The sequence below is a fragment of the Crinia signifera genome, chromosome 5 (assembly GCF_055691185.1).
Source record: "Crinia signifera chromosome 5, ASM5569118v1, whole genome shotgun sequence".
Classification (NCBI taxonomy): domain Eukaryota; kingdom Metazoa; phylum Chordata; class Amphibia; order Anura; family Myobatrachidae; genus Crinia; species Crinia signifera.
The window spans coordinates 334,467,686-334,494,499 of record NC_139221.1 but is presented as its reverse complement, the minus strand read 5'-3'; the positions used below and the strand labels follow the sequence as shown (position 1 = coordinate 334,494,499).

The window sequence follows — 26,814 nt, the reverse complement described above, 5'->3', positions numbered from 1 at the left end:
ACATCACTGTGCAGCGCGAGTCTCCCCCGCCCTCTGCCGAATTAACTCCCTCCTCTCTCCGCCGTCACATCACTGTGCAGTGTGAGTCTCCCTTCTCTCTCTGCCATCACATCACTGTGCAGCGCGAGTCTCCCCCGCCCTCTGCCGCATTAACTCCCTCCTCTCTCTGCCATCACATCACTGTGCAGAGCGAGTCTCCCCCGCCCTCTGCCACATTAACTCCCTTCTCTCTCTGCCGTCACATCACTGTGCAGCGCATGTCTCCTCCGCCCTCTGCCACATTAACTCCCTCCTCTCTCTGCCGTCACATCACTGTGCAGTGCGAGTCTCCTCCGCCCTCTGCCACATTAACTCCCTCCTCTCTCTGCCGTCACATCACTGTGCAGTGCGAGTCTCCCCACCCTCTGCCACATTAACTCCCTCCTCTCTCCGCCGTCACATCACTGTGCAGCGCGTGTCTCCCCGCCCTCTGCCCCATTAACTCCCTCCTCTCTCCGCCGTCACATCACTGTGCAGTGCGAGTCTCCCCCGCCCTCTGCCACATTAACTCCCTCCTCTCTCTACCGTCACATCACTGTGCAGTGCGAGTCTCTGCCGCATTAACTCCCTCCTCTCTCTACCGTCACATCTCTGTGCAGTGCGAGTCTCCCCCGCCCTCTGCCGCATTAACGCCTTCCTCTCTCTGCCGTTACATCACTGTGCAGCGCGAGTCTCCCCCACCCTCTCTTCTCTCTACCGTCACATCACTGTGCAGCGCGAGTCTCCCCGCCCTCTGTCGCATTAACTCCCTTCTCTCTCTGCCGTCACATCACTGTGCAGCGCGTGTCTCCTCCGCCCTCTGCCACATTAACTCCCTCCTCTCTCTGCCGTCACATCACTGTGCAGTGCGAGTCTCCCCACCCTCTGCCACATTAACTCCCTCCTCTCTCCGCCGTCACATCACTGTGCAGCGCGAGTCTCCCCGCCCTCTGCCCCATTAACTCCCTCCTCTCTCCGCCGTCACATCACTGTGCAGTGCGAGTCTCCCCCGCCCTCTGCCGCATTAACTCCCTCCTCTCTCTGCCGTCACATCACTGTGCAGTGCGAGTCTCCCCTGCCCTCTGCCACATTAACTCCCTCCTCTCTCTGCCGTCACATCACTGTGCAGAGCGAGTCTCCCCCGCCCTCTGCCACATTAACTCCCTCCTCTCTCCGCCGTCACATCACTGTGCAGTGCGAGTCTCCCTCGGCCTCTGCCGCATTAACTCCCTGGTCTCTCTGCCGTCACATCACTGTGCAGTGCGAGTCTCCCTCGGCCTCTGCCTCCTCTCTCCGCCGTCACATCACTGTGCAGTGCGAGTCTCCCCCGCCCTCTGCCGCATTAACTCCCTTCTCTCTCTGCCATCACATCACTGTGCAGTGTGAGTCTCCCTCGGCCTCTGCCGCATTAACTCCCTTCTCTCTCTACCGTCACATCACTGTGCAGCGCGAGTCTCCCCCGCCCTCTGCCGAATTAACTCCCTCCTCTCTCCGCCGTCACATCACTGTGCAGTGTGAGTCTCCCCCGCCCTCTGCCGCATTATCTCCCTTCTCTCTCTGCCGTCACATCACTGTGCAGAGCGAGTCTCCCCCGCCCTCTGCCACATTAACTCCCTTCTCTCTCTGCCGTCACATCACTGTGCAGTGCGAGTCTCCTCCGCCCTCTGCCACATTAACTCCCTCCTCTCTCTGCCATCACATCACTGTGCAGAGCGAGTCTCCCCCGCCCTCTGCCACATTAACTCCCTTCTCTCTCTGCCGTCACATCACTGTGCAGTGCGAGTCTCCTCCGCCCTCTGCCACATTAACTCCCTCCTCTCTCTGCCGTTACATCACTGTGCAGTGCGAGTCTCCCCACCCTCTGCCACATTAACTCCCTCCTCTCTCCGCCGTCACATCACTGTGCAGCGCGAGTCTCCCCGCCCTCTGCCCCATTAACTCCCTCCTCTCTCCGCCGTCACATCACTGTGCAGTGCGAGTCTCCCCCGCCCTCTGCCACATTAACTCCCTCCTCTCTCTACCGTCACATCACTGTGCAGTGCGAGTCTCTGCCGCATTAACTCCCTCCTCTCTCTACCGTCACATCTCTGTGCAGTGCGAATCTCCCCCGCCCTCTGCCGCATTAACGCCCTCCTCTCTCTGCCGTTACATCACTGTGCAGCGCGAGTCTCCCCCACCCTCTCTTCTCTCTACCGTCACATCTCTGTGCAGTGCGAGTCTCCCCCGCCCTCTGCCGCATTAACTCCCTCCTCTCTCTGCCGTCACATCACTGTGCAGTGCGAGTCTCCCCTGCCCTCTGCCACATTAACTCCCTCCTCTCTCTGCCGTCACATCACTGTGCAGAGCGAGTCTCCCCCGCCCTCTGCCACATTAACTCCCTCCTCTCTCCGCCGTCACATCACTGTGCAGTGCGAGTCTCCCTCGGCCTCTGCCGCATTAACTCCCTGGTCTCTCTGCCGTCACATCACTGTGCAGTGCGAGTCTCCCTCGGCCTCTGCCTCCTCTCTCCGCCGTCACATCACTGTGCAGTGCGAGTCTCCCCCGCCCTCTGCCGCATTAACTCCCTTCTTTCTCTGCCATCACATCACTGTGCAGTGTGAGTCTCCCTCGGCCTCTGCCGCATTAACTCCCTTCTCTCTCTACCGTCACATCACTGTGCAGCGCGAGTCTCCCCCGCCCTCTGCCGAATTAACTCCCTCCTCTCTCCGCCGTCACATCACTGTGCAGTGTGAGTCTCCCCCGCCCTCTGCCGCGTTATCTCCCTTCTCTCTCTGCCGTCACATCACTGTGCAGAGCGAGTCTCCCCCGCCCTCTGCCACATTAACTCCCTTCTCTCTCTGCCGTCACATCACTGTGCAGTGCGAGTCTCCTCCGCCCTCTGCCACATTAACTCCCTCCTCTCTCTGCCATCACATCACTGTGCAGAGCGAGTCTCCGCCGCCCTCTGCCACATTAACTCCCTTCTCTCTCTGCCGTCACATCACTGTGCAGTGCGAGTCTCCTCCGCCCTCTGCCACATTAACTCCCTCCTCTCTCTGCCGTTACATCACTGTGCAGTGCGAGTCTCCCCACCCTCTGCCACATTAACTCCCTCCTCTCTCCGCCGTCACATCACTGTGCAGCGCGAGTCTCCCCGCCCTCTGCCCCATTAACTCCCTCCTCTCTCCGCCGTCACATCACTGTGCAGTGCGAGTCTCCCCCGCCCTCTGCCACATTAACTCCCTCCTCTCTCTACCGTCACATCTCTGTGCAGTGCGAGTCTCCCCCGCCCTCTGCCGCATTAACGCCCTCCTCTCTCTGCCGTTACATCACTGTGCAGCGCGAGTCTCCCCCACCCTCTCTTCTCTCTACCGTCACATCACTGTGCAGCGCGAGTCTCCCCGCCCTCTGTCGCATTAACTCCCTCCTCTCTCTACCGTCACATCACTGTGCAGTGCGAGTCTCCCCCGTCCTCTGCCGCAGTAACTCCCTCCTCTCTCTGCCGTCACATCACTGTGCAGTGCGAGTCTCCCCCGCCCTCTGCCGCATTAACTCCCTCCTCTCTCTGCCGTCACATCACTGTGCAGTGCGAGTCTCCCTCGGCCTCTGCCTCCTCTCTCTGCCGTCACATCACTGTGCAGTGCGAGTCTCCCCCGCCCTCTGCCGCATTAACTCCTTCCTCTCTCTGCCGTCACATCACTGTGCAGTGCGAGTCTCCCTCTGCCTCTGCCGCATTAACTCCCTGGTCTCTCTGCCATCACATCACTGTGCAGTGCGAGTCTCCCTCGGCCTCTGCCTCCTCTCTCCGCCGTCACATCACTGTGCAGTGCGAGTCTCCCCTGCCCTCTGCCGCATTAACTCCCTTCTCTCTCTGCCATCACATCACTGTGCAGTGCGAGTCTCCCTCGGCCTCTGCCGCATTAACTCCCTTCTCTCTCTACCGTCACATCACTGTGCAGCGCGAGTCTCCCCCGCCCTCTGCCGAATTAACTCCCTCCTCTCTCCGCCGTCACATCACTGTGCAGTGTGAGTCTCCCCCGCCCTCTGCCGCATTATCTCCCTTCTCTCTCTGCCATCACATCACTGTGCAGCGCGAGTCTCCCCCGCCCTCTGCCGCATTAACTCCCTCCTCTCTCTGCCATCACATCACTGTGCAGAGCGAGTCTCCCCCGCCCTCTGCCACATTAACTCCCTTCTCTCTCTGCCGTCACATCACTGTGCAGTGCGAGTCTCTGCCGCAATAACTCCCTCCTCTCTCTACCGTCACATCTCTGTGCAGTGCGAGTCTCCCCCGCCCTCTGCCGCATTAACGCCCTCCTCTCTCTGCCGTTACATCACTGTGCAGCGCGAGTCTCCCTCACCCTCTCTTCTCTCTACCGTCACATCACTGTGCAGTGCGAGTCTCCCCCATCCTCTGCCGCAGTAACTCCCTCCTCTCTCTTCCGTCACATCACTGTGCAGTGCGAGTCTCCCCCGCCCTCTGCCGCATTAACTCCCTCCTCTCTCTGCCGTCACATCACTGTGCAGTGCGAGTCTCCCTCGGCCTCTGCCTCCTCTCTCTGCCGTCACATCACTGTGCAGTGCGAGTCTCCCCCGCCCTCTGCCGCATTAACTCCCTCCTCTCTCTGCCGTCACATCACTGTGCAGTGCGAGTCTCCCTCTGCCTCTGCCGCATTAACTCCCTGGTCTCTCTGCCATCACATCACTGTGCAGTGCGAGTCTCCCTCGGCCTCTGCCTCCTCTCTCCGCCGTCACATCACTGTGCAGTGCGAGTCTCCCCTGCCCTCTGCCGCATTAACTCCCTTCTCTCTCTGCCATCACATCACTGTGCAGTGCGAGTCTCCCTCGGCCTCTGCCGCATTAACTCCCTTCTCTCTCTACCGTCACATCACTGTGCAGCGCGAGTCTCCCCCGCCCTCTGCCGAATTAACTCCCTCCTCTCTCCGCCGTCACATCACTGTGCAGTGTGAGTCTCCCTTCTCTCTCTGCCATCACATCACTGTGCAGCGCGAGTCTCCCCCGCCCTCTGCCGCATTAACTCCCTCCTCTCTCTGCCATCACATCACTGTGCAGAGCGAGTCTCCCCCGCCCTCTGCCACATTAACTCCCTTCTCTCTCTGCCGTCACATCACTGTGCAGCGCATGTCTCCTCCGCCCTCTGCCACATTAACTCCCTCCTCTCTCTGCCGTCACATCACTGTGCAGTGCGAGTCTCCTCCGCCCTCTGCCACATTAACTCCCTCCTCTCTCTGCCGTCACATCACTGTGCAGTGCGAGTCTCCCCACCCTCTGCCACATTAACTCCCTCCTCTCTCCGCCGTCACATCACTGTGCAGCGCGTGTCTCCCCGCCCTCTGCCCCATTAACTCCCTCCTCTCTCCGCCGTCACATCACTGTGCAGTGCGAGTCTCCCCCGCCCTCTGCCACATTAACTCCCTCCTCTCTCTACCGTCACATCACTGTGCAGTGCGAGTCTCTGCCGCATTAACTCCCTCCTCTCTCTACCGTCACATCTCTGTGCAGTGCGAGTCTCCCCCGCCCTCTGCCGCATTAACGCCTTCCTCTCTCTGCCGTTACATCACTGTGCAGCGCGAGTCTCCCCCACCCTCTCTTCTCTCTACCGTCACATCACTGTGCAGCGCGAGTCTCCCCGCCCTCTGTCGCATTAACTCCCTCCTCTCTCTACCGTCACATCACTGTGCAGTGCGAGTCTCCCCCGTCCTCTGCCTCAGTAACTCCCTCCTCTCTCTGCCGTCACATCACTGTGCAGTGCGAGTCTCCCCCGCCCTCTGCCGCATTAACTCCCTCCTCTCTCTGCCGTCACATCACTGTGCAGTGCGAGTCTCCCTCGGCCTCTGCCTCCTCTCTCTGCCGTCACATCACTGTGCAGTGCGAGTCTCCCCCGCCCTCTGCCGCATTAACTCCTTCCTCTCTCTGCCGTCACATCACTGTGCAGTGCGAGTCTCCCTCTGCCTCTGCCGCATTAACTCCCTGGTCTCTCTGCCATCACATCACTGTGCAGTGCGAGTCTCCCTCGGCCTCTGCCTCCTCTTTCCGCCGTCACATCACTGTGCAGTGCGAGTCTCCCCTGCCCTCTGCCGCATTAACTCCCTTCTCTCTCTGCCATCACATCACTGTGCAGTGCGAGTCTCCCTCGGCCTCTGCCGCATTAACTCCCTTCTCTCTCTACCGTCACATCACTGTGCAGCGCGATTCTCCCCCGCCCTCTGCCGAATTAACTCCCTCCTCTCTCCGCCGTCACATCACTGTGCAGTGTGAGTCTCCCCCGCCCTCTGCCGCATTATCTCCCTTCTCTCTCTGCCATCACATCACTGTGCAGCGCGAGTCTCCCCCGCCCTCTGCCGCATTAACTCCCTCCTCTCTCTGCCATCAAATCACTGTGCAGAGCGAGTCTCCCCCGCCCTCTGCCACATTAACTCCCTTCTCTCTCTGCCGTCACATCACTGTGCAGCGCGTCTCCTCCGCCCTCTGCCACATTAACTCCCTCCTCTCTCTGCCGTCACATCACTGTGCAGTGCGAGTCTCCCCACCCTCTGCCACATTAACTCCCTCCTCTCTCCGCCGTCACATCACTGTGCAGCGCGAGTCTCCCCGCCCTCTGCCCCATTAACTCCCTCCTTTCTCCGCCGTCACATCACTGTGCAGTGCGAGTCTCCCCCGCCCTCTGCCACATTAACTCCCTCCTCTCTCTGCCGTCACATCACTGTGCAGTGCGAGTCTCCCCTGCCCTCTGCCACATTAACTCCCTCCTCTCTCTGCCGTCACATCACTGTGCAGTGCGAGTCTCCCCTGCCCTCTGCCACATTAACTCCCTCCTCTCTCTGCCGTCACATCACTGTGCAGTGCGAGTCTCCCCCGCCCTCTGCCGCATTAACTCCCTCCTCTCTCTGCCGTCACATCACTGTGCAGTGCGAGTCTCCCTCGGCCTCTGCCTCCTCTCTCTGCCGTCACATCACTGTGCAGAGCGAGTCTCCCCCGCCCTCTGCCGCATTAACTCCCTCCTCTCTCTGCCGTCACATCACTGTGCAGTGCGAGTCTCCCCTGCCCTCTGCCACATTAACTCCCTCCTCTCTCTGCCGTCACATCTCTGTGCAGTGCGAATCTCCCCCGCCCTCTGCCGCATTAACGCCCTCCTCTCTCTGCCGTTACAAGTCTCATTCGCCCTTCACTGTCCACACCCCCTCCTCCCTTCACCATCCGCAAGGCCCATACTCCCTCTGCCGTCCTCCATCCGCCGTCTGACCTGCTGTGTACTACATAGAGACGCAGGGGTGGAGAGGACCGGTAACTCTGCTGGAAAATGGTTGCTTAATGAAAAAAGATGATAAAAGATGCGTTCAGGCAGCGCAGCACTGCCTGTCTGTATGTGTTCAAAAAGTTTAGATACAGGGGTAGATTTATGACCCGGCGATCAGGGGAATATGCTCTATCCCCGTGCGTTATGGCAGGGGATAGCGCTGCCAGGAGGGGACATCACCGGAGGGGGGAGTTATCGCTCCCCCGCTTTGGCGGACAAGATGTTATTACATCTTGTCGGTCTCCCCTCCTGCTTCGCCTCGCTAATGAGGAGAAGCAGGACGTGTTATAGCGGCGCGTTTAGCTACCCCACAGTATGTGTGTATAAGGATAAGGGTTCAGCGACTCCACGTGTTATAAATTATAACATCTTTAAAAATCAATTAAAGTATATAGTAGCTGGTAAAAAATAACAATATATGTATTCTTACAATAATAAAACAATGAAAAGTACATGGTAAAAATATATAATAAATCACAGGATAAAAGGTATAAATACGACGTAATAAGGATGAAGGCAGGTTACGTTACTCATCCTTGCCTATAGGAGTGTTTATATTTATAGTATATTAGTACTCACAAGTGGCGCTATACATCAACCCACACAAGACAATTTATATATATAATAGTAGGAGGGTGGGTGGCACTCTCAGGAACAAACGACTCAGGAGCCAATATGGTTACCGACGTTTCAAATGTATTATCACATTTTTCATCAGGACACCCTGATGAAAAATGTGATAATACATTTGAAACGTCGGTAACCATATTGGCTCCTGAGTCGTTTGTTCCTGGGAGTGCCACCCACCCTCCTGCTATTATATTGGAGTACATCGTCTTCTCCTGGGAAGGCACCCAGCCCTTTTGTTTTCAGCGGAGTGCCGGCCTACCCCCCTCTTGCATATATATATATATATATATATATGTGTGTGTGTGTATACCCTAACATCCCCCTCCACAGCCTAACCCTATGTTCCCCCCACTGGTGCCCAATCCGAACTACCCTCCGCCTTAATCATCTTGACCCTAACCTGACACACTTACGTTCTGGATATCGGCTGTCGGTATTCCAGCATCGGCATACTGATTTGTTTTGAAGTTCTGGCGCCAATGTTCTGACAGCAGTCAGTCTACCGAACATCAACATCTTGACTACCCAGATGCTGACCACATCCCATATATAACAGGGCTCTGAGGGCCCGACTTCTTCCTCTCCACCATGAGGCCCCGACTCCTTCCTCTCCACCCTGAGGCCGTGACTCCTCCTTCCTCTCCACCCTGAGGCCGTGACTCCTCCTTCCTCTCCACCCTGAGGCCGTGACTCCTCCTTCCTCTCCACCCTGAGGCCGTGACTCCTCCTTCCTCTTCACCCTGAGGCCGTGACTCCTCCTTCCTCTCCACCCTGAGGGCCCGACTGCTTCCTCTCCACCCTGAGGCCGTGACTCCTCCTTCCTCTTCACCCTGAGGCCCTGGCTCCTCCTTCCTCTTCACCCTGAGGCCCTGGCTCCTCCTTCCTCTCAACTCTGAGGCTCTGACTCCTCCTTCCTCTCAACTTTGAGGCCCTGGCTCCTCCTTCCTCTCAACTTTAAGGTCCTGGCTCCTCCTTCCTCTCAACTCTAAGGTCCTGGCTCCTCCTTCCTCTCAACCCCGAGGCCCGGACTCCTCCTTCCTCTCAACCCCGAGGCCTGGACTCCTCCTTCCTCTCAACCCTGAGGCCCGGACTCCTCCTTCCTCTCAACCCTGAGGCCCGGACTCCTCCTTCCTCTCTACCCTGAGGCCCTGACTCCTCCTTCCTCTCTACCCTGTGGCCCTGACTCCTCCTTACTCTCCACCCTGAGGGCCCGACACCTTCCTCTTCACCCTCAGGGCCCGACTCCTTCCTCTTCAACCTCAGGGCCAGACTCCTTCCTCTCCACCCTGAGGGCCCAACTCCTTCCTCTTCAACCTCAGGGCCAGACTCCTTCCTCTCTACCCTGAGGGCCCAACTCCTTCTTCCTCTCCTCCCTGAGGGCCCGACTCCTTCCTCTTCACCCTCAGGGACCGACTCCTTCCTCTCCACCCTCAGGGACCGACTCCTTCCTCTCCACCCTGAGGGTCCGACTCCTTCCTCTTCAACCTCAGGGCCAGATTTCTTCCTCTTCAACCTCAGGGCCAGATTTCTTCCTCTTCACCCTGAGGACCCAACTCCTCCTTCCTCTCCTCCCTGAGGGCCCGACTCCTTCCTCTTCAACCTCAGGGCCAGACTTCTTCCTCTGCACCCTGAGGACCCAACTCCTTCCTCTCCACCCTGAGGGCCCGACTCCTTCCTCTTCAACCTCAGGGCCAGACTCCTTCCTCTCCATCCTTAGGGCCCAACTCCTCCTTCCTCTCCTCCCTGAGGGCCCGACTCCTCCTTCCTCTCCACCCTGAAGCCCTTACCTGCACTAATTCCTCTGGTCCCCAATAAGCGTGCGGTTGGGCACCCCTCTTTCCCTGATACGTGGTACATGGTTATCGGTTTTCCGTACTACCTGTGGTCTATGTGGTCACATAAGTTCTATCCCCATATTTTGTCTTACAGTTCCATGGTGCGTTACGCTGGTCCGAAGATTCCACTCATCATGAAGAGTCTGCAGTCTGCTCAGAGCAGTGTATACGACGGTCAGCGTGTAACCGCCACGGCCTTCCTAGCACAGGTCAGAACTGCGGCAATGTGTGTCCATGGGGCGGCGGGTAACTAACGGGTAATGTAGTACAATCACCTTACTGACACCTACACAGGTAACATCCCCACACCCAGCATAGCCCTGTAACCTTACTGACACCTACACAGGTAACATCCCCGCACCCAGCATAGCCCTGTAACCTTACTGACACCTACACAGGTAACATCCCCACACCCAGCATAGTCCTGTAACCTTACTGACACCTACACAGGTAACATCCCCGCACCCAGCATAGCCCTGTAACCTTACTGACACCTACACAGGTAACATCCCCACACCCAGCATAGCCCTGTAACCTTACTGACACCTACACAGGTAACATCCCCACACCCAGCATAGCCCTGTAACCTTACTGACACCTACACAGGTAACATCCCCACACCCAGCATAGTCCTGTAACCTTACTGACACCTACACAGGTAACATCCCCGCACCCAGCATAGTCCTGTAACCTTACTGACACCTACACAGGTAACATCCCCACACCCAGCATAGCCCTGTAACCTTACTGACACCTACACAGGTAACATCCCCACACCCAGCATAGCCCTGTAACCTTACTGACACCTACACAGGTAACATCCCCGCACCCAGCATAGTCCTGTAACCTTACTGACACCTACACAGGTAACATCCCCACACCCAGCATAGCCCTGTAACCTTACTGACACCTACACAGGTAACATCCCCACACCCAGCATAGTCCTGTAACCTTACTGACACCTCTACACAGGTAACATCCCCACACCCAGCATAGTCCTGTAACCTTACTGACACCTACACAGGTAACATCCCCGCACCCAGCATAGCCCTGTAACCTTACTGACACCTACACAGGTAACATCCCCACACCCAGCATAGTCCTGTAACCTTACTGACACCTACACAGGTAACATCCCCGCACCCAGCATAGCCCTGTAACCTTACTGACACCTACACAGGTAACATCCCCACACCCAGCATAGTCCTGTAACCTTACTGACACCTACACAGGTAACATCCCCACACCCAGCATAGCCCTGTAACCTTACTGACACCTCTACACAGGTAACTTCCCCACACCCAGCATAGTCCTGTAACCTTACTGACACCTACACAGGTAACATCCCCACACCCAGCATAGCCCTGTAACCTTACTGACACCTACACAGGTAACATCCCCACACCCAGCATAGTCCTGTAACCTTACTGACACCTACACAGGTAACATCCCCACACCCAGCATAGCCCTGTAACCTTACTGACACCTACACAGGTAACATCCCCGCACCCAGCATAGTCCTGTAACCTTACTGACACCTACACAGGTAACATCCCCACACCCAGCATAGCCATGTAACCTTACTGACACCTACACAGGTAACATCCCCGCACCCAGCATAGCCCTGTAACCTTACTGACACCTACACAGGTAACATCCCCACACCCAGCATAGTCCTGTAACCTTACTGACACCTACACAGGTAACATCCCCGCACCCAGCATAGCCCTGTAACCTTACTGACACCTACACAGGTAACATCCCCACACCCAGCATAGTCCTGTAACCTTACTGACACCTACACAGGTAACATCCCCACACCCAGCATAGTCCTGTAACCTTACTGACACCTACACAGGTAACATCCCCGCACCCAGCATAGCCCTGTAACCTTACTGACACCTACACAGGTAACATCCCCACACCCAGCATAGCCCTGTAACCTTACTGACACCTACACAGGTAACATCCCCACACCCAGCATAGCCCTGTAACCTTACTGACACCTACACAGGTAACATCCCCACACCCAGCATAGCCCTGTAACCTTACTGACACCTCTACACAGGTAACATCCCCACACCCAGCATAGCCCTGTAACCTTACTGACACCTACACAGGTAACATCCCCGCACCCAGCATAGCCCTGTAACCTTACTGACACCTACACAAGTAACATCCCCACACCCAGCATAGCCCTGTAACCTTACTGACACCTACACAGGTAACATCCCCACACCCAGCATAGCCATGTAACCTTACTGACACCTACACAGGTAATATCCCCACACCCAGCATAGCCCTGTAACCTTACTGACACCTACACAGGTAACATCCCCACACCCAGCATAGCCCTGTAACCTTACTGACACCTCTACACAGGTAACATCCCCACACCCAGCATAGCCATGTAACCTTACTGACACCTACACAGGTAACATCCCCGCACCCAGCATAGCCCTGTAACCTTACTGACACCTACACAGGTAACATCCCCACACCCAGCATAGTCCTGTAACCTTACTGACACCTACACAGGTAACATCCCCACACCCAGCATAGTCCTGTAACCTTACTGACACCTACACAGGTAACATCCCCGCACCCAGCATAGCCCTGTAACCTTACTGACACCTACACAGGTAACATCCCCACACCCAGCATAGCCCTGTAACCTTACTGACACCTACACAGGTAACATCCCCGCACCCAGCATAGTCCTGTAACCTTACTGACACCTCTACACAGGTAACATCCCCACACCCAGCATAGCCCTGTAACCTTACTGACACCTACACAGGTAACATCCCCACACCCAGCATAGCCCTGTAACCTTACTGACACCTACACAGGTAACATCCCCACACCCAGCATAGCCCTGTAACCTTACTGACACCTACACAGGTAACATCCCCACACCCGGCACAGCCCTGTAACCTTACTGACACCTCTACACAGGTAACATCCCCACACCCAGCATAGTCCTGTAACCTTACTGACACCTACACTGGTAACATCCCCACACCCAGCATAGTCCTGTAACCTTACTGACACCTCTACACAGGTAACATCCCCGCACCCAGCATAGTCCTGTAACCTTACTGACACCTACACAGGTAACATCCCCACACCCAGCATAGTCCTGTAACCTTACTGACACCTACACAGGTAACATCCCCACACCCAGCATAGCCCTGTAACCTTACTGACACCTACACAGGTAACATCCCCACACCCGGCACAGCCCTGTAACCTTACTGACACCTCTACACAGGTAACATCCCCACACCCAGCATAGTCCTGTAACCTTACTGACACCTACACTGGTAACATCCCCACACCCAGCATAGTCCTGTAACCTTACTGACACCTCTACACAGGTAACATCCCCGCACCCAGCATAGCCCTGTAACCTTACTGACACCTCTACACAGGTAACACCCAGCATAGTCCTGTAACCTTACTGACACCTACACAGGTAACTTCCCCACACCCAGCATAGCCATGTAACCTTACTGACACCTACACAGGTAACATCCCCACACCCAGCATAGCCCTGTAACCTTACTGACACCTCTACACAGGTAACATCCCCACACCCAGCATAGTCCTGTAACCTTACTGACACCTACACAGGTAACATCCCCACACCCAGCATAGCCCTGTAACCTTACTGACACCTACACAGGTAACATCCCCACACCCAGCATAGCCCTGTAACCTTACTGACACCTACACAGGTAACATCCCCACACCCAGCATAGTCCTGTAACCTTACTGACACCTACACAGGTAACATCCCCACACCCAGCATAGCCCTGTAACCTTACTGACACCTACACAGGTAACATCCCCACACCCAGCATAGCCCTGTAACCTTACTGACACCTACACAGGTAACATCCCCACACCCAGCATAGTCCTGTAACCTTACTGACACCTACACAGGTAACATCCCCACACCCAGCATAGCCCTGTAACCTTACTGACACCTCTACACAGGTAACATTCCCACACCCAGCATAGCCCTGTAACCTTACTGACACCTACACAGGTAACATCCCCACACCCAGCATAGCCCTGTAACCTTACTGACACCTACACAGGTAACATCCCCACACCCAGCATAGCCCTGTAACCTTACTGACACCTACACAGGTAACATCCCCACACCCAGCATAGTCCTGTAACCTTACTGACACCTACACAGGTAACATCCCCACACCCAGCATAGTCCTGTAACCTTACTGACACCTACACAGGTAACATCCCCGCACCCAGCATAGCCCTGTAACCTTACTGACACCTACACAGGTAACATCCCCACACCCAGCATAGCCCTGTAACCTTACTGACACCTACACAGGTAACATCCCCACACCCAGCATAGCCCTGTAACCTTACTGACACCTACACAGGTAACATCCCCACACCCAGCATAGTCCTGTAACCTTACTGACACCTACACAGGTAACATCCCCACACCCAGCATAGCCCTGTAACCTTACTGACACCTCTACACAGGTAACATCCCCGCACCCAGCATAGCCCTGTAACCTTACTGACACCTACACAGGTAACATCCCCACACCCAGCATAGTCCTGTAACCTTACTGACACCTACACAGGTAACATCCCCACACCCAGCATAGCCCTGTAACCTTACTGACACCTACACAGGTAACATCCCCACACCCAGCATAGTCCTGTAACCTTACTGACACCTCTACACAGGTAACTTCCCCACACCCAGCATAGTCCTGTAACCTTACTGACACCTACACAGGTAACATCCCCGCACCCAGCATAGCCATGTAACCTTACTGACACCTACACAGGTAACATCCCCACACCCAGCATAGTCCTGTAACCTTACTGACACCTACACAGGTAACATCCCCGCACCCAGCATAGCCCTGTAACCTTACTGACACCTACACAGGTACATCCCCGCACCCAGCATAGCCCTGTAACCTTACTGACACCTACACAGGTAACATCCCCGCACCCAGCATAGCCCTGTAACCTTACTGACACCTACACAGGTAACATCCCCGCACCCAGCATAGTCCTGTAACCTTACTGACACCTCTACACAGGTAACATCCCCACACCCAGCATAGTCCTGTAACCTTACTGACACCTCTACACAGGTAACATCCCCGCACCCAGCATAGCTCTGTAACCTTACTGACACCTACACAGGTAACATCCCCGCACCCAGCATAGCCCTGTAACCTTACTGACACCTACACAGGTAACATCCCCACACCCAGCATAGTCCTGTAACCTTACTGACACCTCTACACAGGTAACATCCCCCACACCCAGCATAGTCCTGTAACCTTACTGACACCTTTACACAGGTAACATCCCCCACACCCAGCATAGTCCTGTAACCTTACTGACACCTACACAGGTAACATCCACACACCCAGCATAGCCCTGTAACCTTACTGACACCTACACAGGTAACATCCCCGCACCCAGCATAGCCCTGTAACCTTACTGACACCTACACAGGTAACATCCCCACACCCAGCATAGCCCTGTAACCTTACTGACACCTACACAGGTAACATCCCCGCACCCAGCATAGTCCTGTAACCTTACTGACACCTCTACACAGGTAACATCCCCACACCCAGCATAGCCCTGTAACCTTACTGACACCTACACAGGTAACATCCCCACACCCAGCATAGTCCTGTAACCTTACTGACACCTACACAGGTAACATCCCCACACCCAGCATAGCCCTGTAACCTTACTGACACCTCTACACAGGTAACATCCCCGCACCCAGCATAGTCCTGTAACCTTACTGACACCTACACAGGTAACATCCCCACACCCAGCATAGTCCTGTAACCTTACGGACACCTCTACACAGGTAACATCCCCGCACCCAGCATAGTCCTGTAACCTTACTGACACCTACACAGGTAACATCCCCACACCCAGCATAGCCCTGTAACCTTACTGACACCTCTACACAGGTAACATCCCCGCACCCAGCATAGTCCTGTAACCTTACTGACACCTACACAGGTAACATCCCCACACCCAGCATAGTCCTGTAACCTTACGGACACCTCTACACAGGTAACATCCCCACACCCAGCATAGCCCTGTAACCTTACTGACACCTACACAGGTAACATCCCCACACCCAGCATAGCCCTGTAACCTTACTGACACCTACACAGGTAACATCCCCACACCCAGCATAGTCCTGTAACCTTACTGACACCTACACAGGTAACATCCCCACACCCAGCATAGCCCTGTAACCTTACTGACACCTACACAGGTAACATCCCCGCACCCAGCATAGTCCTGTAACCTTACTGACACCTACACAGGTAACATCCCCACACCCAGCATAGCCCTGTAACCTTACTGACACCTACACAGGTAACATCCCCACACCCAGCATAGCCCTGTAACCTTACTGACACCTACACAGGTAACATCCCCACACCCAGCATAGCCCTGTAACCTTACTGACACCTACACAGGTAACATCCCCACACCCAGCATAGCCCTGTAACCTTACTGACACCTCTACACAGGTAACATCCCCACACCCAGCATAGCCCTGTAACCTTACTGACACCTACACAGGTAACATCCCCACACCCAGCATAGTCCTGTAACCTTACTGACACCTACACAGGTAACATCCCCACACCCAGCATAGCCCTGTAACCTTACTGACACCTACACAGGTAACTTCCCCACACCCAGCATAGCCCTGTAACCTTACTGACACCTACACAGGTAACATCCCCACACCCAGCATAGCCCTGTAACCTTACTGACACCTACACAGGTAACATCCCCACACCCAGCATAGCCCTGTAACCTTACTGACACCTACACAGGTAACATCCCCGCACCCAGCATAGTCCTGTAACCTTACTGACACCTACACAGGTAACATCCCCACACCCAGCATAGCCCTGTAACCTTACTGACACCTACACAGGTAACTTCCCCACACCCAGCATAGCCCTGTAACCTTACTGACACCTACACAGGTAACATCCCCACACCCAGCATAGCCCTGTAACCTTACTGACACCTACACAGGTAACATCCCCACACCCAGCATAGTCCTGTAACCTTACTGACACCTACACAGGTAACATCCCCACACCCAGCATAGCCCTGTAACCTTACTGACACCTACACAGGTAACTTCCCCACACCCAGCATAGCCCTGTAACCTTACTGACACCTACACAGGTAACATCCCCACACCCAGCATAGCCCTGTAACCTTACTGACACCTACACAGGTAACATCCCCACACCCAGCATAGCCCTGTAACCTTACTGACACCTACACAGGTAACATCCCCACACCCAGCATAGCCCTGTAACCTTACTGACACCTCTACACAGGTAACATCCCCGCACCCAGCATAGTCCTGTAACCTTACTGACACCTACACAGGTAACATCCCCACACCCAGCATAGTCCTGTAACCTTACTGACACCTCTACACAGGTAACATCCCCGCACCCAGCATAGCCATGTAACCTTACTGACACCTACACAGGTAACATCCCCACACCCAGCATAGCCCTGTAACCTTACTGACACCTACACAGGTAACATCCCCACACCCAGCATAGCCCTGTAACCTTACTGACACCTACACAGGTAACATCCCCACACCCAGCATAGCCCTGTAACCTTACTGACACCTACACAGGTAACATCCCCACACCCAGCATAGCCCTGTAACCTTACTGACACCTACACAGGTAACATCCCCGCACCCAGCATAGCCATGTAACCTTACTTACACCTCTACACAGGTAACATCCCCACACCCAGCATAGCCCTGTAACCTTACTGACACCTCTACACAGGTAACTTCCCCACACCCAGCATAGCCCTGTAACCTTACTGACACCTACACAGGTAACATCCCCACACCCAGCATAGCCCTGTAACCTTACTGACACCTACACAGGTAACTTCCCCACACCCAGCATAGCCCTGTAACCTTACTGACACCTACACAGGTAACATCCCCACACCCAGCATAGTCCTGTAACCTTACTGACACCTCTACACAGGTACCATCCCCACACCCAGCATAGCCCTGTAACCTTACTGACACCTCTACACAGGTACCATCCCCACACCCAGCATAGCCCTGTAACCTTACTGACACCTACACAGGTAACATCCCCACACCCAGCATAGCCCTGTAACCTTACTGACACCTACACAGGTAACATCCCCACACCCAGCATAGCCCTGTAACCTTACTGACACCTACACAGGTAACATCCCCGCACCCAGCATAGCCCTGTAACCTTACTGACACCTACACAGGTAACATCCCCACACCCAGCATAGCCCTGTAACCTTACTGACACCTACACAGGTAACATCCCCGCACCCAGCATAGTCCTGTAACCTTACTGACACCTCTACACAGGTAACATCCCCGCACCCAGCATAGCCATGTAACCTTACTGACACCTACACAGGTAACATCCCCGCACCCAGCATAGCCCTGTAACCTTACTGACACCTCTACACAGGTAACATCCCCGCACCCAGCATAGCCCTGTAACCTTACTGACACCTACACAGGTAACATCCCCACACCCAGCATAGCCCTGTAACCTTACTGACACCTACACAGGTAACATCCCCGCACCCAGCATAGTCCTGTAACCTTACTGACACCTACACAGGTAACATCCCCACACCCAGCATAGTCCTGTAACCTTACTGACACCTACACAGGTAACATCCCCGCACCCAGCATAGCCCTGTAACCTTACTGACACCTACACAGGTAACATCCCCGCACCCAGCATAGTCCTGTAACCTTACTGACACCTACACAGGTACATCCCCACACCCAGCATAGTCCTGTAACCTTACTGACACCTACACAGGTAACATCCCCACACCCAGCATAGCCCTGTAACCTTACTGACACCTCTACACAGGTAACATCCCCACACCCAGCATAGCCCTGTAACCTTACTGACACCTCTACACAGGTAACATCCCCACATCCAGCATAGCCCTGTAACCTTACTGACACCTGCACAGGTAACATCCCCGCACCCAGCATAGCCCTGTAACCTTACTGACACCTCTACACAGGTAACATCCCCGCACCCAGCATAGCCCTGTAACCTTACTGACACCTACACAGGTAACATCCCCACACCCAGCATAGCCCTGTAACCTTACTGACACCTACACAGGTAACATCCCCGCACCCAGCATAGTCCTGTAACCTTACTGACACCTACACTGGTAACATCCCCACACCCAGCATAGCCATGTAACCTTACTGACACCTCTACACAGGTAACTTCCCCACACCCAGCATAGTCCTGTAACCTTACTGACACCTCTACACAGGTAACATCCCCGCACCCAGCATAGCCCTGTAACCTTACTGACACCTACACAGGTAACATCCCCGCACCCAGCATAGTCCTGTAACCTTACTGACACCTACACAGGTAACATCCCCACACCCAGCATAGCCCTGTAACCTTACTGACACCTCTACACAGGTAACATCCCCGCACCCAGCATAGTCCTGTAACCTTACTGACACCTCTACACAGGTAACTTCCCCACACCCAGCATAGCCATGTAACCTTACTGACACCTACACAGGTAACATCCCCACACCCAGCATAGCCCTGTAACCTTACTGACACCTACACAGGTAACATCCCCACACCCAGCATAGCCCTGTAACCTTACTGACACCTCTACACAGGTAACATCCCCACACCCAGCATAGTCCTGTAACCTTACTGACACCTACACAGGTAACATCCCCACACCCAGCATAGCCCTGTAACCTTACTGACACCTACACAGGTAACATCCCCACACCCAGCATAGTCCTGTAACCTTACTGACACCTACACAGGTAACATCCCCGCACCCAGCATAGCCCTGTAACCTTACTGACACCTCTACACAGGTAACATCTCCGCACCCAGCATAGCCCTGTAACCTTACTGACACCTACACAGGTAACATCCCCACACCCAGCATAGTCCTGTAACCTTACTGACACCTACACAGGTGACATCCCCACACCCAGCATAGCCCTGTAACCTTACTGACACCTACACAGGTAACATCCCCACACCCAGCATAGCCCTGTAACCTTACTGACACCTACACAGGTAACATCCCCACACCCAGCATAGCCCTGTAACCTTACTGACACCTACACACAGGTAACATCCCCACACCCAGCATAGCCCTGTAACCTTACTGACACCTCTACACAGGTAACTTCCCCACACCCAGCATAGTCCTGTAACCTTACTGACACCTACACAGGTAACATCCCCACACCCAGCATAGCCCTGTAACCTTACTGACACCTACACAGGTAACATCCCCGCACCCAGCATAGCCATGTAACCTTACTGACACCTACACAGGTAACATCCCCACACCCAGCATAGCCCTGTAACCTTACTGACACCTACACAGGTAACATCCCCGCACCCAGCATAGCCCTGTAACCTTACTGACACCTACACAGGTAACTTCCCCACACCCAGCATAGTCCTGTAACCTTACTGACACCTACACAGGTAACATCCCCGCACCCAGCATAGCCCTGTAACCTTACTGACACCTACACAGGTAACATCCCCGCACCCAGCATAGTCCTGTAACCTTACTGACACCTACACAGTTAACATCCCCGCACCCAGCATAGTCCTGTAACCTTACTGACACCTACACAGGTAACTTCCCCACACCCAGCATAGCCATGTAACCTTACTGACACCTCTACACAGGTAACTTCCCCACACCCAGCATAGCCATGTAACCTTACTGACACCTACACAGGTAACATCCCCACACCCAGCATAGTCCTGTAACCTTACTGACACCTACACAGGTAACATCCCCACACCCAGCATAGTCCTGTAACCTTACTGACACCTACACAGGTAACATCCCCACACCCAGCATAGCCCTGTAACCTTACTGACACCTACACAGGTAACATCCCCACACCCAGCATAGCCCTGTAACCTTACTGACACCTACACAGGTAACATCCCCACACCCAGCATAGCCCTGTAACCTTACTGACACCTACACAGGTAACATCCCCACACCCAGCATAGCCCTGTAACCTTACTGACACCTACACAGGTAACATCCCCGCACCCAGCATAGCCATGTAACCTTACTGACACCTACACAGGTAACATCCCCACACCCAGCATAGTCCTGTAACCTTACTGACACCTACACAGGTAACATCCCCGCACCCAGCATAGTCCTGTAACCTTACTGACACCTACACAGGTAACATCCCCACACCCAGCATAGCCCTGTAACCTTACTGACACCTACACAGGTAACATCCCCGCACCCAGCATAGCCATGTAACCTTACTGACACCTACACAGGTAACTTCCCCACACCCAGCATAGTCCTGTAACCTTACTGACACCTACACAGGTAACATCCCCGCACCCAGCATAGCCCTGTAACCTTACTGACACCTACACAGGTAACATCCCCGCACCCAGCATAGTCCTGTAACCTTACTGACACCTACACAGGTAACATCCCCACACCCAGCATAGCCCTGTAACCTTACTGACACCTACACAGGTAACATCCCCGCACCCAGCATAGCCCTATAACCTTACTGACACCTACACAGGTAACATCCCCACACCCAGCATAGTCCTGTAACCTTACTGACACCTACACAGGTAACATCCCCACACCCAGCATAGCCCTGTAACCTGACTGACACCTACACAGGTAACATCCCTGCACCCAGCATAGTCCTGTAACCTTACTGACACCTACACAGGTAACTTCCCCACACCCAGCATAGCCATGTAACCTTACTGACACCTCTACACAGGTAACTTCCCCACACCCAGCATAGCCATGTAACCTTACTGACACCTACACAGGTAACATCCCCACACCCAGCATAGTCCTGTAACCTTACTGACACCTACACAGGTAACATCCCCACACCCAGCATAGTCCTGTAACCTTACTGACACCTACACAGGTAACATCCCCACACCCAGCATAGCCCTGTAACCTTACTGACACCTACACAGGTAACATCCCCACACCCAGCATAGCCCTGTAACCTTACTGATACCTCTACACAGGTAACATCCCCGCACCCAGCATAGCCCTGTAACCTTACTGACACCTACACAGGTAACATCCCCACACCCAGCATAGCCCTGTAACCTTACTGACACCTCTACACAGGTAACATCCCCACACCCAGCATAGCCCTGTAACCTTACTGACACCTACACAGGTAACATCCCCACACCCAGCATAGCCCTGTAACCTTACTGACACCTACACAGGTAACATCCCCACACCCAGCATAGTCCTGTAACCTTACTGACACCTACACAGGTAACATCCCCACACCCAGCATAGTCCTGTAACCTTACTGACACCTACACAGGTAACATCCCCGCACCCAGCATAGCCCTGTAACCTTACTGACACCTACACAGGTAACATCCCCACACCCAGCATAGCCCTGTAACCTTACTGACACCTACACAGGTAACATCCTCACACCCAGCATAGCCCTGTAACCTTACTGACACCTACACAGGTAACATCCCCACACCCAGCATAGTCCTGTAACCTTACTGACACCTACACAGGTAACATCCCCACACCCAGCATAGCCCTGTAACCTTACTGACACCTACACAGGTAACATCCCCACACCCAGCATAGCCCTGTAACCTTACTGACACCTACACAGGTAACATCCCCACACCCAGCATAGCCCTGTAACCTTACTGACACCTACACAGGTAACATCCCCACACCCAGCATAGCCCTGTAACCTTACTGACACCTACACAGGTAACATCCCCACACCCAGCATAGCCCTGTAACCTTACTGACACCTCTACATAGGTAACATCCCCACACCCAGCATAGCCCTGTAACCTTACTGACACCTACACAGGTAACATCCCCACACCCAGCATAGTCCTGTAACCTTACTGACACCTACACAGGTAACATCCCCACACCCAGCATAGCCCTGTAACCTTACTGACACCTACACAGGTAACATCCCCGCACCCAGCATAGCCATGTAACCTTACTGACACCTACACAGGTAACTTCCCCACACCCAGCATAGTCCTGTAACCTTACTGACACCTACACAGGTAACATCCCCGCACCCAGCATAGCCCTGTAACCTTACTGACACCTACACAGGTAACATCCCCGCACCCAGCATAGTCCTGTAACCTTACTGACACCTACACAGGTAACATCCCCACACCCAGCATAGCCCTGTAACCTTACTGACACCTACACAGGTAACATCCCCGCACCCAGCATAGCCCTATAACCTTACTGACACCTACACAGGTAACATCCCCACACCCAGCATAGTCCTGTAACCTTACTGACACCTACACAGGTAACATCCCCACACCCAGCATAGCCCTGTAACCTGACTGACACCTACACAGGTAACATCCCTGCACCCAGCATAGTCCTGTAACCTTACTGACACCTACACAGGTAACTTCCCCACACCCAGCATAGCCATGTAACCTTACTGACACCTCTACACAGGTAACTTCCCCACACCCAGCATAGCCATGTAACCTTACTGACACCTACACAGGTAACATCCCCACACCCAGCATAGTCCTGTAACCTTACTGACACCTACACAGGTAACATCCCCACACCCAGCATAGTCCTGTAACCTTACTGACACCTACACAGGTAACATCCCCACACCCAGCATAGCCCTGTAACCTTACTGACACCTACACAGGTAACATCCCCACACCCAGCATAGCCCTGTAACCTTACTGATACCTCTACACAGGTAACATCCCCGCACCCAGCATAGCCCTGTAACCTTACTGACACCTACACAGGTAACATCCCCACACCCAGCATAGCCCTGTAACCTTACTGACACCTCTACACAGGTAACATCCCCACACCCAGCATAGCCCTGTAACCTTACTGACACCTACACAGGTAACATCCCCACACCCAGCATAGCCCTGTAACCTTACTGACACCTACACAGGTAACATCCCCACACCCAGCATAGTCCTGTAACCTTACTGACACCTACACAGGTAACATCCCCACACCCAGCATAGTCCTGTAACCTTACTGACACCTACACAGGTAACATCCCCGCACCCAGCATAGCCCTGTAACCTTACTGACACCTACACAGGTAACATCCCCACACCCAGCATAGCCCTGTAACCTTACTGACACCTACACAGGTAACATCCTCACACCCAGCATAGCCCTGTAACCTTACTGACACCTACACAGGTAACATCCCCACACCCAGCATAGTCCTGTAACCTTACTGACACCTACACAGGTAACATCCCCACACCCAGCATAGCCCTGTAACCTTACTGACACCTACACAGGTAACATCCCCACACCCAGCATAGCCCTGTAACCTTACTGACACCTACACAGGTAACATCCCCACACCCAGCATAGCCCTGTAACCTTACTGACACCTACACAGGTAACATCCCCACACCCAGCATAGCCCTGTAACCTTACTGACACCTACACAGGTAACATCCCCACACCCAGCATAGCCCTGTAACCTTACTGACACCTCTACATAGGTAACATCCCCACACCCAGCATAGCCCTGTAACCTTACTGACACCTACACAGGTAACATCCCCACACCCAGCATAGTCCTGTAACCTTACTGACACCTACACAGGTAACATCCCCACACCCAGCATAGCCCTGTAACCTTACTGACACCTACACAGGTAACATCCCCACACCCAGCATAGCCCTGTAACCTTACTGACACCTACACAGGTAACTTCCCCACACCCAGCATAGCCCTGTAACCTTACTGACACCTCTACACAGGTAACATCCCCGCACCCAGCATAGTCCTGTAACCTTACTGACACCTACACAGGTAACATCCCCACACCCAGCATAGTCCTGTAACCTTACTGACACCTACACAGGTAACATCCCCACACCCAGCATAGCCCTGTAACCTTACTGACACCTACACAGGTAACATCCCCACACCCAGCATAGCCCTGTAACCTTACTGACACCTACACAGGTAACATCCCCGCACCCAGCATAGTCCTGTAACCTTACTGACACCTACACAGGTAACATCCCCACACCCAGCATAGCCCTGTAACCTTACTGACACCTACACAGGTAACATCCCCACACCCAGCATAGCCCTGTAACCTTACTGACACCTACACAGGTAACATCCCCGCACCCAGCATAGCCCTGTAACCTTACTGACACCTACACAGGTAACATCCCCACACCCAGCATAGCCCTGTAACCTTACTGACACCTACACAGGTAACATCCCCACACCCAGCATAGCCCTGTAACCTTACTGACACCTACACAGGTAACATCCCCACACCCAGCATAGTCCTGTAACCTTACTGACACCTCTACACAGGTAACATCCCCGCACCCAGCATAGTCCTGTAACCTTACTGACACCTACACAGGTAACATCCCCACACTCAGCATAGCCCTGTAACCTTACTGACACCTCTACACAGGTAACATCCCCACACCCAGCATAGCCCTGTAACCTTACTGACACCTACACAGGTAACATCCCCACACCCAGCATAGCCCTGTAACCTTACTGACACCTACACAGGTAACATCCCCACACCCAGCATAGCCCTGTAACCTTACTGACACCTACACAGGTAACATCCCCACACCCAGCATAGCCCTGTAACCTTACTGACACCTACACAGGTAACATCCCCACACCCAGCATAGCCCTGTAACCTTACTGACACCTACACAGGTAACATCCCCGCACCCAGCATAGCCCTGTAACCTTACTGACACCTACACAGGTAACATCCCCGCACCCAGCATAGCCATGTAACCTTACTGACACCTACACAGGTAACACCCAGCATAGCCCTGTAACCTTACTGACACCTACACAGGTAACACCCAGCATAGCCCTGTAACCTTACTGACACCTACACAGGTAACATCCCCACACCCAGCATAGTCCTGTAACCTTACTGACACCTACACAGGTAACATCCCCACACCCAGCATAGTCCTGTAACCTTACTGACACCTACACAGGTAACATCCCCACACCCAGCATAGTCCTGTAACCTTACTGACACCTCTACACAGGTAACATCCCCACACCCAGCATAGTCCTGTAACCTTACTGACACCTACACAGGTAACATCCCCACACCCAGCATAGCCCTGTAACCTTACTGACACCTACACAGGTAACATCCCCACACCCAGCATAGCCCTGTAACCTTACTGACACCTACACAGGTAACATCCCCACACCCAGCATAGCCCTGTAACCTTACTGACACCTACACAGGTAACATCCCCGCACCCAGCATAGCCCTGTAACCTTACTGACACCTACACAGGTAACATCCCCACACCCAGCATAGCCCTGTAACCTTACTGACACCTACACAGGTAACATCCCCGCACCCAGCATAGCCATGTAACCTTACTGACACCTACACAGGTAACATCCCCACACCCAGCATAGCCCTGTAACCTTACTGACACCTACACAGGTAACATCCCCACACCCAGCATAGCCCTGTAACCTTACTGACACCTCTACACAGGTAACATCCCCACACCCAGCATAGTCCTGTAACCTTACTGACACCTACACAGGTAACATCCCCACACCCAGCATAGTCCTGTAACCTTACTGACACCTCTACACAGGTAACATCCCCGCACCCAGCATAGCCCTGTAACCTTACTGACACCTCTACACAGGTAACATCCCCACACCCAGCATAGTCCTGTAACCTTACTGACACCTCTACACAGGTAACATCCCCGCACCCAGCATAGCCCTGTAACCTTACTGACACCTCTACACAGGTAACATCCCCACACCCAGCATAGTCCTGTAACCTTACTGACACCTACACAGGT

General features: G+C 54.0%; 1 protein-coding gene across 7 annotated transcripts in view; it reads left to right on the top strand.

The window, feature by feature from the left end:
* MROH1 (maestro heat like repeat family member 1) overlaps positions 1 to 26,814 on the top strand; it is a 405,085-nt gene that overhangs the window by 295,060 nt on the left and 83,211 nt on the right. For all 7 annotated transcript variants that reach the window (XR_014444044.1, XR_014444045.1, XM_083145076.1 and 4 more), the window contains one exon: positions 9,875 to 9,989. Coding sequence is in view for 5 of the 7 variants with exons in the window: in XM_083145076.1 (XP_083001202.1) it covers positions 9,875 to 9,989 (115 nt within the window). In the remaining 2 variants the exon portion in view is untranslated. The remainder of the gene's footprint in view (positions 1 to 9,874; positions 9,990 to 26,814) is intronic.